A 13,530-nucleotide genomic window follows, 5' to 3' on the forward strand; every position below is an offset into this window, starting at 1 on the left:
TATTAAAGCTTTTAGTACTACACTTCTTACATGGTTGTTTCCTTTAAGCATTTTCCTTTCATAAATGAACCGAAGTACCAAAAACAGAGTTGTACAAAGTATAAACTGCCAAAACTTCATATTATGTACTCCCCCAACCCTCCTATCTAACAGCAACTTAAGTAAACTAATAACCCTAAATGATGGAAATGGCACTTACCAAAATGTGATTGTAAGTTTAGTTTGCAAGAAAGAGGAGAATATTACTCAACAAATGCAGACTCTGCAAGATCAATTGCACGTGAAGTACCAGCAGCTTTGTTCTCACACTCTCTCTGCTCATCATCTGGATCACTATCTGCTACAATCCCGGCCCCTGCTTGGAGATGGGCTATCCATTCTTGACGCTTTTGTGCTTCCTTGTAAGAGTACATTGTATCATAACGGGATGCAGTTGGGAAAACAATCGTTCTTAAAGCTAAGGCAATATCCATATCCCCCGTAAATGAGATATATCCAAAACCCCCACTATAAGGTCCTCGTCTTGTTACTTCAAATCTATCTATTAGTTCCATCGCTTTCACCTGGTTTACATGAGACAGATAAGTAACAGAAAACATTGAATCCTGTCGAATTGATCCTTTCAAAATGATATACAAAACTTTAAAACTTCAATTTAACATTTAGATAGATCATCCCAGTAGGAACGTTTATGCTCATAGTGATATGTTAATTTGGACTCTGGAAATGGTGTGATTGGTATCCTTGGAAAAAGCCACGTAGATGGCATATGCTTAAATTAGCCAACTTCCACCATTCAAATTTACTAACCGGAGTTTGATTATCAGAAGTTGGTGAGAACAGTACACTTGTTGATGATCAATTGTTTTGTTTAAAAAGATAAATAATATGAGGTACCAATAGAAGATGAACAAATAAGACAAGTAAAATATGAACCTTCGGCGCTCCGCTCACAGTACCAACAGGCAATGCATTTCGTAACACATCCCAGCAACTGAGATTATCAAGTAGCTCCCCTGTAACCTGCAATTGTCATAACACATCCCAGCAACAAAGATTGTAAATCAACATTTGTTACTATTATTATAATGCGGGACTATTAGTTTTTATGTGTGATTCATTACTTGAAAGATACTGCTAAGATTCTTATCCTCCAAAAAAATCAGCTTCTGTTCCGATTGCATGCAGAAGTCTTACCTCGGAGCTGATGTGCATTACGTGAGAATACCGCTCCACGGACATAAGCTTATCCACCTTTACTGATCCAGGCTTCGAGACCTACAGCAATAGTCCATGTTAAATATGGGACTGCAAAAATCTATTGTTGAGAAAGATACATCCCCGTTATGAGAAACTAAATACAAATACAAACATTATCATGACAATGACACTAAGGAATCGTTTATACCATATGTTGATTCGAAGGTCAATATAATTACTTGGAGTAAACAAAGTCAGCCATGTGCACGTACACTGAGTCAGTGACATGGTATATACCCTTCTTATGAGTTCCTCTAGGCTTTTGAAAACAAACATTTTTTTTCATTAAAAACTATCGTAACCAGCTGAACAAGCTTGTACAAGAATAGACAGCAAGGATTGCTGAGTTTGAACATTAACAATTCCCCAAGGATTAGGAAACAACTAACTAAGTGAGAACAAATTCAAACTCATAAACAAATGATCTTCTAATATCCTGAATTCATAACTGCCGGATCTATTCAATAATTTCTACAACTCCAGTATGTGAACTAAGTTTGTGAATCATAAGGAGCTTTGCACAAACGATTTTAAGTTTACCATTCCTTTTGGCTCCATTATTGATTCCCCCAAGTCCATAAAAGCAAAAAGACATCTCTAATTTTGCCTTAGCTTCATATAAGAGAGGCATAAAACCTATATCTCAATATAAAATACATCAACAAAAATGAACGCATCCAGGATTAAAACACGCTGATAGATATCAAACAGGACAGTTCACACAGTATTTTGTATTAGATATGCATTAAACACAAAAGAAAAACCCATTTGCAGGTATGTGGTTTAGAAACCTAAATCAGTTGTCCTATTATAAGACTGTCTTATGATAAGGGAATTAAAGGAAATTAAATTACTGAGTAGTTTGATTCTGTCTCAGGATTACAAATATTCACGATGGCAGCATGCCCTTTGTTTGAAAATAGAAAGATATACACAGAATTATAATGTCAGAAATTACCATACTAAATTGTAATTGAGCTACCAATCGGATGAAGGGGAAGAAAGAGTGAGAATGAAACCTTTCCAACATCGTTACGCCCCAAATCCACGAGCATAACATGCTCGGCACATTGTTTTTCATCGCCCAACAACAGCTTTTCCAAAATTTCATCTTCTTTCTCAGTCTCTCCTCTTCTGATCGTCCCAGCAAGGGGTCGATTTACAATCTTCCCCTGTCAAAGAAACAGAAGTGCCCAGGTCAAGCTGTCAACTACTAAACTATGGTAATTCTAGAAACTATAGTGATTTAACTACGGTAATTCTAGAAACTAAACTGATCAAAAAGATGCGAAGATGCGCTTGCAGATTTATAGTGTAACTTCCTTTTTCTGTTAAAAAAATGTGTCTAACTTCAAAGAACAGTGTTATGCGTCAGCTTTAATCTGAGTATGACTGCTAAAATTCCTCACAGCGAAGTCCACAAAAACTAGGCCATCAAAATGCAAGCTGACAAACAAATTGATTAGAATTTCATACCTGGAGCTAACTAAGAAGGAGTAACTTACCTTCTTCAAACGAGTAAGAATTTCCGGGCTTGAAGCTACCAAAATACTTCCTCTAGCCTGATTAAGAGTCGTATTATCAAATTAAACACTTGCTATGAAACTGAAGTACAAAAGGTGAAGATACATTATGAATAGAATGCAGAGATGGGCAAACTCACTTGTAAATAAGTCATATACTGACTGGGGTTGACAACTCTCAATGCTCGATATACTTCAAATGGGTCTGCAAATGTTCGGCGTTCAAAACGTTGACTTAATACTATCTGGAAAATGTCGCCTGCCAAGATATGTTCTTTCGCCTGAAGTACAGCCTTCTTATAAGCTTCACTTGTCATGCTTGACATCTTCAATGAAGAACCAAAACGACGTGTCTGTAAGTTCACAGAGCCTGGAGCTAGCTTTGGCCTACCAATTGAAAATTGCATCAAATATAGCTAGCTGGGCTCGAATGTACAATAATATATGTATGAAACTTGAATAAATCCACTCACGGGTCAGTTGTTTGTATTGCAGATAGTAGACGTTCTAATCGTTTGATCCCGTCATTGTACGCATCCTCAACTGAAGAGTACCGATCCATACGCACCCAATGGATGACATATGCTTTCTAGTCAATCAAAGCAGACGACAAGACTGAATCAGATCAATTGAGAACAATCCTTCATTTCAAAATGAAATCTGTAGGTATTAAAATTTGAAGAGAAAAACATATGAAAAGGTTTGATGCGGCATGAAGTATCAAATCTTTATAAATCGTCTACTAGATATTTGAAGGAACAATACTGCTGAAATTGGTGTAGAAGCATATCCACAAAAACAGGTTGACACAATAATATCCAGTGCCATATTAGTATTGGTGAAGCTGATATTTCTTATTTTCCTAAGGGAACAATTACCATATTCATCCTTTCAATGAAAACTATGAGTCGGTCAGTTTACCTTCTCCACGTGATCAAAAACTATAACATCGTCATAGAGGCCAAGATGGATGTCTGGGAGGTTTCTATCATCCACAGGAGCACTTGAAAATGGCACTTTTTTATGCTCTACGTAACGCATAGTATCGTAGGAGAAATATCCCACCCATCCACCTGTTTCATCACAGTACTAGGATCACCAGCTATAATTTATCTCAGATACCAGGTGGCCTGAATTTCTAACAAGATTGTTGAAAATTTTAGAGTAATGGTTCATTCACAGACTTTAAGGATTCAAAAGCATCAACTTTTCTTTCAGCGAGTAAGGTAAACTAATAAAATCATATATGGGTTAGTACCAGTGCAGATTTCTCTATATATTAAGAGAACCCCAGAATGTCACGTGTCGTCAATCCTCACCACATTCGTTCTAATTTTTGGTGAAGCCACATCATCACATTTTTACATGTCATTGCTGATTCCTCATCGCAACATTAGAGACAACTGCTACGAAAAACGTTGGTGTACATGTAGAGATGCAATGAGTTGGTTCCACCACAAATCAGAATGATTGTGGTGACGACATGTGGTGTTGTGTTGGACTCTTATTATATAGAGATATAGGTTGTACTTACTAACATCCCTTCATTGATTTGGATTACAAGGGACTGAAATACAACAGTCGTTCTCATTAACTGCAAGTCATTGAACATCCTTTCTGGTATTCGGATCATGCAGAAGGGGAAATGGAAAGAAAAGAAGAAAATAACATAATTATTCACTAAACTGGTGCTTAATTTTTCAGCACCTAAACTAGTCGACACAAGAAATATTCTAACACAGATTCCTTTACGGCTTGAGAACAAGAAATACAACAAATTGTGAATAGTTAAGTAAAACATGATTAGTGGTAATCCAAATTTAAGTGTGATTGGAGTTTTTAATCATGTTCCTTAAGCTTATATTTTGATAATGCCGCTAGCAATTCGGCTCCTTATCATATAACTTAGAATAAACTTAATCATGATTGTGACTTGGTTTATGCCGGATTGAAGTTAACACCTTGAGCAAAACATATTTTACAACCTTGATTAAACTAAGCAGCATATTATATAACAGATAATATACTTAGATACAAAATTGTGTGGTAAAATAGCAATATTATTACTACTAGGAATGGACTTCAACTTCTACTTCAACCTCCTCATGAGTAGTTGATTGGAGAAACTACCTTTTATACAAAAGGCTAGAAGAGAGTCCATGCCATGCTTGACAAGGGCTCGCTTCTAGCCTCCTGCATAAAAATAATCCCTTCCATCAACTAAGCATGTGTAGATAGAAGTAAAACTTGAGGTCTTAAGCCTAGTAGTTAGAAAGAAAAGAAAAAAAAATCTATCCCTTTCTACCTAACTATCAAACTATAGTTAGGAGCTGTGTATATTATATTAACAATCTTAGTTGTGGTACATGTTAATCCTGACCCCTAGGTATTAGATATTGTTCAGCAAAGTGAAATGTAATCATGATAAGAAGCTGAATTGGTAACAGTTATAGTTCAATTCAAGAGCACCTAACTAGTTTAAGTACCTGAAATATCAGAACAACTTATAATTGGGTCTTAAAATCCTTAACTTGACCATGAAATGAAACATGAATTAACAGCCATATTTATGCACTACATTGGTAATGAAAATAATCTAGTGTGAAGCGGGTGATCAATTACCACAAAATGCATCAGGAAGTTCATTGATAAGCAGCGGTTTCCATCCCTCCATAATTCTCCTTGGAACATCCATTGGATCAGCAACAGATTCTTCTGTCTTACTCCTTTCCTCGTGATCCATAATAGTAACCAAATTCTCCTTTGCAACAATTTCCATTGTAGGCTGAGCTCCAATAACACTATATCGCCCCTGACAACAACATTAACTGAGAACCTTTCAAAACAACACAAAAATGGTAAATTAATTTAAAAAAAGAAAAAAAAAATCAAAGAAAATTAGGGCTTACAACGTTAGCACTTCCAAAACCTTGTTCGACCGATTCAAACAGAAAACTCGGTGCATCTCTATCATCTTCTTTAACTAAACATCTGTAAGCTAAAACTGGTGTTAACTGATCTGAAAATATACACCGATATAACGGTACTAAATTGTTTCCATTCTTTGTAGCTTCGTCGAATTTCACCCTTTCTTTCTCATTCACTACACAAATTGAAAATCAGAAATGTGAGTTTTTCAAATTAGAAAGTTCAAATAGAGATAAGAGTGAGATGGAGACAAACCTAATGAGCATTTCAGTGATGGAATGCATGAACGTGAAGTGGTAAAGAAACGGTGAGAGCTTGAATTTCTTGTTTTGATAGGAAATGATGATGAGGATAAACGGAGATTTGACGGAGAAAAACATGATGAAACTGCTAGAGATTCCATCTCCAGGCAGAGGAAGATGAATTAGGGTTTGATTTCGGTTGCCGTGGTATGCTTTCTGTAATAAAAAAGGCACAAGGGATTACAGTTTCCGGAGAACTGATTTTGTCTTGTAACTTCTTCTGGTTTCGGACCGATGAGATTGAGGGAAGGAGAGAGCGCCAGGGGTTAAGGATTTTGGTCAATTTCTTTTACTCCAGTAGGACGACTCACAGTTGTGTATAACAAGTTTTACACTCAGGTGGTGGGAGCCCACTGCCACGAAAACAAAAGAATGATTTTTTAGGGACCATGATTTTTTTGAGAGGACCATGATTTTATTAGGCCACCTTCCCTATAGTGATAAGGGTGTCCTAAAATGTTGAAATGACTAACCTATCCTTAACCTAATTTAATTTAAAACCAACCTAATAACCACCTACATATATAACCACCACCTCCTCCCACCACCACCGCCGATTACCACTACCACCACCTCCGATTATCACCACCACCAACCACCGATTACCACCACCACCTCCTCCCACCACCACCACCACCGCCTATTTAAGAAATGTAAAAACATCAATGTAATCATAATTAAATTCTGTTACATGATAATTTTATCGAGTATAAAAGACGCCAGCCGCAGCCTGATTCTGCCATGGGACCACTCCGGGGGTATTTTCCAACAAACCCTTCACTTTAATTTGATTTTGATTGCTTCAATCGAATAGAAATCATCAAAATAGGGTTTTAGTAGGAGTTACATAGCCATGTTCGGTTAGGCCTATTTTCCAAAAAACCCTAGTTTACTAACCGAACTTCTTGAAAATGAAGAACACGAAGAACAATTCGGTTCTGTTGGATTTAAAACCAAGTCACCGAACTCTCTGTTCGGTTGTTTCGCAAAAAAATTTAAAACTACAAAGTAACCGAACTCCACCCTTAGAACCGAAAAAAAAAAAATCCAGTCTAACCGAACTGTGTTGTTGTGGCCACTATGTTGAGTTCCAAAATAACCGAACTTAGCCAATAGAGCTCGTTTTTTTCGCAAAAAATTTTAAAACTACAAAGTAACCGAACTTAGCCAATAGACGCTGGAACTTCACATTTTTTTTGTTTGTTAAGTTCGGTAACTTCACAATTTTATCGCAGAAACCGAACTCAAAGTTCGGGTGGTTAGCTGTTAGGTTCAAGTTTGCGAAAGAACCGAACTTTGTAAACTTATATACTCTTATATTACGTAAGTTCGGTTAGATCAAAAGTGCATGCAGTTTGCGAACCAACCGAACTTTGTACACCAAAGTTCGGTTAGTTGAGAACCAACCGAACATAACGCTGTAACTCCTAGAAATTCCATTATTAGAGAGTTCGGTAATCTGCGTGTTTGGAACAAGTAACCGAACTACACTTTCAGATGAGTTCGGTTACTTGTTCATCTCACGGGGAAACCGAACTACAGCTTCAGATGAGTTCGGTTACTTGTTCTTCATATAAAGTAACCGAACTGTTCAAAATCCAGTTCAAATCCGGATCATTTTGAAGATTAACAAATGTTCTAGGAGAGGATGGAGATGAAGAATCAGATGAGTTTTCATCATTTGAATACTCAAACTTAGTGAATTGGAAAAAAAAATCTATTTTCCATGTTTTTCTCCTTCATCTTCTCTAACTCTACTCTCTCAATAATTCTACTCAACTAATAATAAACGCATCTTTTAATTTAATCTCACTAATTGTTTTTAACTAAATCATTCACTAATCATCACCCAAAATTAATCAGGAGGGTAATTTAGGTATTAATATAAATATCTAGATAAGGGGTGACCTAGATTTATTTCTAATGTCTTTACCCAAAATAAAACCATGATCCCCCAAAAAAACCATCGTCCCCGAAAAATCGTTGAAAGAAAAATGCACAAGGAAAATGTAATTTGTATCCCCGGACCCCAAGGCCCAAGGGTAGTTTGTTGAGCTAGGATATCGAAAAGCTCCAGATGAACAAACACTTTGTTTTCAGGTGAGTCTGATTTTGTGAATATTTTTTACGTGGCATTTTTAGGAGGCGATCCTAAAAGAATTAGGGGTGATTTTTTTATTCCCATCCCAAAAATGTAGTTATGGGATATCCTAGTGGCACCCTAGCACAATCGGTTGTTAAATATCGTTTTTATCAACTGATTATTACTTTGTTCCTCTCAAATTAAATTCGGGCTACTACCACAGTCAGCAGATAATAAACATCCCAAAACTACTGATTGTAAAACTAGAGAAACTCGAAGTTTCATTTGTTTTGCAAATTCGAATTTAAGGCATCTATCGCAATAGGTAGAAAATGAACATAACTAAACTATCGATTGTGAAACTTGAGAAATTTAAAATTTCGTGTGTTTTGAAGAAATTGAATTTGGGGCTACTACCAAAATTGGTAAATAATGAGATAGTCAAGAGCCTACCGATTGTAAAATTACCTATATACCTTTTGACTAATAAAACCAACCGAAACCTAATTTCATTTCATTTCTTTTCAACTCCTGTTATCCTCTTTTTCTTGCTACCGATTGCAGAGAGGAACATTTTTCCCTCGTTCAACTCCACTTCAATTCATCGTCGTCGTGAATCGTCGAATCAAAACATCGTCGATTGTTCTATTAAACGATGACTAGAACTAATGAACCCAAAAAAGCCCGAGTGAAAAACGTACACCGTGGTGACGTTCCAAAAATTGGAGAAAAATCAAAATTCAAAGAAGTTGTTACTGAAAATTAAGGAGAAAGCGAAAAACACGAGGAAGATGGAGTACCTGATGTAGGTGATTCTGATAGTCAAACTCTCAAGCAACTTCAAATGGTCCCGATTAGGTAAGTTTCTACCATTTTTTTGGTTTCTATTGCTCAAATTTGATGAATCGATGAAATGTTCTAGGGTTTTCAGTTTTTTACCCAGAATCAGGAGTTAGTTATGAATTTTAACTCCCGATTGTGCACGTGTTCTTCAATCCTCAAGAACATCGACCAGAATCGGGAGTTAAATTTATATGTTTTCTATCGATTATACAACGTTGTTTATCACTGAACCCTAATTTGCCATAATCATAAGTTAAATGTTTTCTTTGATTTTCGAATATACTAGAGGATCAGAAGTTATAGAGACGCAGTGATCGGAAGAAAAAGTAATCCCATTTACTCCAGATTGTTAGATTTTGAAATTGAAAGAATTTTGGAACTACATTATATTCGGTAGATATGTATGCTTATTTGCTTCCGATTGTTTAAGTTCACAACTGAAGAATTTTCTGATGCATATTCGGTAGATATGTATGAATAGTTTCTTCCAATTATTTTGACTCAATTGAACTTTCTGAACTCAAAATGAAGCATATTCGGTAGAAAATACTTTTGTATATCTGTCGATTGTTGTTTATTCGGTAGATAAGAATGTCCTTTGACTTCCGATTATATGCATTCGGGTGATAATATTGTTGAACTCATACTACCGAATGTGTATAATCGGTAGTTATTGTTTTTTCTACATTCCGATTGTGTAGTTTGTTAACAGATTCTTACGAACCAATTGTCCTTTTTTTTTAGTTTTCTAGGGACAAGCGAGGTAAGAAATCCCAAGATACAGTTGTTTGAGGGCCTCGTCGAAAAGGGGTAAGAAAGTAACAGCTAGTGCAAGGAGAGAAAGGAGTGTTAAATGAAATTCAAGTGCTCAAGATGGAACTCAACAAGGAACTCAAGAAGGTGAAAAACCAATAACTCAACAAGGAACTCAAGTAGGTGTAGAACCAAGTGCCACACAAGTTAGAGTCGAAGATGAAATTCAACCACTGATCCAGAGCCAAGAGTACAAGGAAAAGGACAACCAAGTGGTACCCAAGGAGGAGTAGAAGTTGCAAAGAAGCCAATCGCTAAGAAAGCAGCACACCTTGTCCTATCAAATTTGAAGGTGAAGGATATTCCAGAAGGCGTGATCCTGGGGCTGCCGGAGGATGGAGGAAAATTGTTAGTTGGATACAAAGACTCATGGGCCAAAGATATCTTCGAAACTGAGGTAACAATCGTATCTTTTTATTAACGTATTGTTTATTTGTTCGTAATGTAATTGCAGGAAATCCTACACCACACCCCTCACAAGATTTCATTAACATTCAACTCATTTTTGGATTAACAATCTTAATTTTATTGATGAATCTTTGAATAATCTTACAAGAAAAGATAAAGGAATCAAGAATAACCACTGCTCTAGATTTTCTCTCTCCTATTTACTTGCGTCTCACTCAAAAAAGATCTCTCTCCTTCCTTTACAACTGAACGGCCATTCATAGGGCATTACATGGTGGATGACATCTAATCTGTCTTTTATTTTCGGATATGACTTGCGATATTATCACAACCTTATAAATATCAATCTCGCAAAACTTCCTTATTTTCGCAGGACCGTCACACTTTTCTCATGATTTGGCTGATGTCGTTTATCATGTCGTTTCTGAAGTTGTTCTGCGACACTGTCGTGTTGTGTTGTTAATAATTTCGTTGAGGCATTATTGCTGCGAGATTCTGATCCTATATCTTGCCTCTTCTCATATCTTCTCTGCGAAGTAGAGAACGATGTGAGAAATTCCTCAACTATCCATCACTTCATATTCTGCATTTATCACACGTATCCTTTCTCCCATCTGTTTCTTGACACGTCTTCTGTAACCGCTGATTTTCAATCGCTCACGTCTTTTCGCATTAATTGTGTTTATCTTCTCGAAAATCTCCTCTGTATGTACTCTTCTTACTCTCCATTTTCTTCTTTTTACTCTCTTTTTCATCTTCTCTGCAACTTCATCATTTTCTCTGTAAATTCCTCTGCTGTAATTTTTCTTCTATCTTCCTTCTTCAATCTTCTTAATTCTTCGTCCATTCCCATACTCAATATTCATATATGCCTCCAAGTGGTCAAAAACATGAGAAAACCTTAAAGGAAGTTCAAAAAGATCTTGCCGAGAAAGGTTTCACACTTTCTACCATTCCTGGTGAAAGTGCCAAATCAATTCTTTCTATCAAACTTTTCTCTGATCAATCAATCATAGTTTCGCTGGGTCAAATTCTCGCAGGTCTCCTCATTCCTCTTTATGACCCAGATATTCCTCTGTTCTATGAGATTCTCGCTCACTCGGGATTTTCGCTAGCTATCTTCCAATTGAGTGGGGATTGCATCCGTCTGATGCTGGAGTTCGCTAACCGTGGTGCTGGTAAAGGATCTTTTTATTCCAAAGAACTTAGGGATCCTAAATTCGTATATATAGAGATAGTCGCTGAGAAGTATACATTAGCGAATTTCTTCGAAAATTATGAATTAATATCCATGAAGAAAGAGAATACTCGCTGGGGTATTCGCTTGAAAAGGAAGGATGTTATTGTTGAAGATAAAATGCTCATGCATGACATTGATTGGCATTCTGGAATAAATAAAACCCCTCGCCAATCCAAAGATGATAAATGGTGCGTCTTCCCCTTGATGCTGAAAGGACCCTATATTGTTGGTTCTAATGTCATCCTGCGAATCTCACCGCTTATCGACCCTGGGTATTCTCTTGGCCTGATAAAGTGAAAGAGGTATATTTCTTCTAATTTCGCCCACTTTATGTTTCTTTATTTATCTTTACTCTTTTGTTCGCTGATTCTTGCGACATTTTACAGATCCAGAAACTAAAAGATAGCTACCGCGGGACTGGGAAAGCCAATACCTTGCTAGCTCTTCGCTCATACACAGATGAGGTAAGAAATATTCTTTTATGATTTTAAACAATATATTGTTGCCTCTGTTTCTTATCTTCATTTGTGTGTGAAGGTTATTGTTGAAGTAGAAGAATCCACCAAGGCTGCGACGGCTGGTGATAAGGGTAAAGATATTCTTCGCAAAGGAAAATCATTTGCATCCTCTTCAAAGAAAAGAAAGAGAGGGAATTCTCCTCCTCCTTCAGATGTTCATTTCCCTGATAGTTCTGAAGATGATGAAGACAACAAAGATGATGATGACGACTCTGCTGCGAATAAATATTCTCCACCTGAATCCTCTAGGGCACAGTTATCTGGTATCCTCTCTGATTCTTGGCAAGGGATGGGAGATAATTGCCTCTCCAGTATATGCAAAGCTCTCGCAACTATTTGCGATACTCCTTTGTTGGATGGTGATAGTTCTCTTCGTGGAGTCTCCAGATCAGTGACTCCTAGCTTCCTAAATTCCTTCAATAGTTTGGTATGCCTTCGTCTTTTTACTTCTTCATTATTGTGACTAAAAATTTCATTTTATTTTAATTATTTTTTGTATTTTCTTCGCAGGCTGGAAAAGCTTCTTTCGCTGTTGCCTCAGATTTAGAGAGGAGACGCGAAATTCTTGAAAAGAAGAATCTTTAATTCGTACGAAGAATGAAGAACTGGAAACTGAAGCTAAGGGTCTTCGTGAGAAGAACGAACAATTAGAAGCTGAAGTTAAAGGTCTTCGCGAGAAGAACAAACAACTGGAAACCGACACTTCTTCGCAAAGGAACAAAATTTCTACTCTTCAAAAAGCTAATGATCAGCTCTATGGTATGCAATTTTTCTCCTTTCCTTTCATTCATTCATCATATTGTCTTATCTTATTTGATTAATCCTTTTTGCAGACATTTGTGGTCTTTCTGATGAAGCCATTCTTCTTTGTTCATTTCCCGATGCCCTAGATAATGACACTCTTCTTGAACATCTTAATAAATCTTTGAATAGTTTCTCTAATGATAAAATTTCATCTCTGCCTTTGAATGAACTTAAATCCAAATTTCGCCTCTTAGAGATTGATCATAGATCTAGTTTAGGTTTAGCCAACCAATTTAAACGTTTTTATCTCAATTCTAAAGAGAAGATCAATGAATTAAGAACCAAGATTAGCAAACATATAGATGATAAAGATCGCATCTCTGATCAAGGTGTTAAGGCTTTGGCGAAATTCCAAGAGACTCTTCTCGAGGTTCAACTTGAACGAGATGAAGCCAATCGTCAAAATGTTGTGCTTAGCGAGAGAGAAAACCAAGTTCGTTCTCGTCTTCTCATAAATAGTAATGATGAGTTCGCTTGGACCGCGACAATCTTGAATAACACCAGAAAAGATTTAGGTGTAAATGTTAGTCTCCAAGTTGAGCATACAGCCTTGATTAGAGATATGATTTCTGAGAGAGAAGGTCATTAACTGTTTTCCTTTATTAATCTTTGATTTTTCACAAGTTTTTATCAAGTTACTGATTAATTGCTATATGCTTCGCAGGGTATGAAAGTAGATATCGCCAAAGAGTTGAGGAACTTGAAGCTGAAAAAGAGGAACTCGCAAAGAATCTTTCTTCTCGCAACGACAAATATTCTAGATTAAAGAATCAAATCAAGATCACTGTTGCGAACTTTAAGAACAACG

At 36.6% G+C, this 13,530-nt stretch overlaps 1 protein-coding gene across 2 annotated transcripts; it reads right to left on the reverse strand.

Moving 5' to 3' along the window:
• Positions 1-242: 242 nt before the first annotated feature.
• LOC113310798 (anthranilate synthase alpha subunit 1, chloroplastic-like) lies at positions 243-6,295 on the reverse strand. Of its 2 annotated transcripts, none has more exons than XM_026559585.1 (11): positions 5,967-6,295; positions 5,693-5,886; positions 5,406-5,584; positions 3,705-3,856; positions 3,257-3,372; positions 2,924-3,170; positions 2,766-2,822; positions 2,280-2,432; positions 1,198-1,278; positions 937-1,023; positions 243-563 (listed from the first exon to the last, which is right to left on the reverse strand). In XM_026559585.1, the coding sequence occupies exons 2-11, from the start codon at positions 5,755-5,757 to the stop codon at positions 243-245; spliced, it is 1,458 nt and encodes a 485-aa protein (XP_026415370.1). In that variant the 5' UTR covers positions 5,758-5,886; positions 5,967-6,295. The 2 variants fall into 2 exon arrangements, with proteins under 2 accessions (XP_026415370.1, XP_026415369.1); XM_026559584.1 differs by having other exon boundaries at positions 5,406-5,595.
• Positions 6,296-13,530: the final 7,235 nt, after the last annotated feature.

The sequence above is a fragment of the Papaver somniferum genome, chromosome 9, assembly GCF_003573695.1.
Source record: "Papaver somniferum cultivar HN1 chromosome 9, ASM357369v1, whole genome shotgun sequence".
Taxonomy (NCBI): domain Eukaryota; kingdom Viridiplantae; phylum Streptophyta; class Magnoliopsida; order Ranunculales; family Papaveraceae; genus Papaver; species Papaver somniferum.

Excerpts from the sequence above, each read along its gene's own strand:
- LOC113310798 (XM_026559584.1), bottom strand. The coding sequence starts at position 6,114 with ATGGAATCTCTAGCAGTTTCATCATGTTTTTCTCCGTCAAATCTCCGT. Across the intron at positions 1,279-2,279 it reads GGCGTAACGATGTTGGAAAG|GTCTCGAAGCCTGGATCAGT; the intron begins GTTTCATTCTCA and ends CTATTGCTGTAG. Across the intron at positions 1,024-1,197 it reads TAATGCACATCAGCTCCGAG|GTTACAGGGGAGCTACTTGA; the intron begins GTAAGACTTCTG and ends TGACAATTGCAG.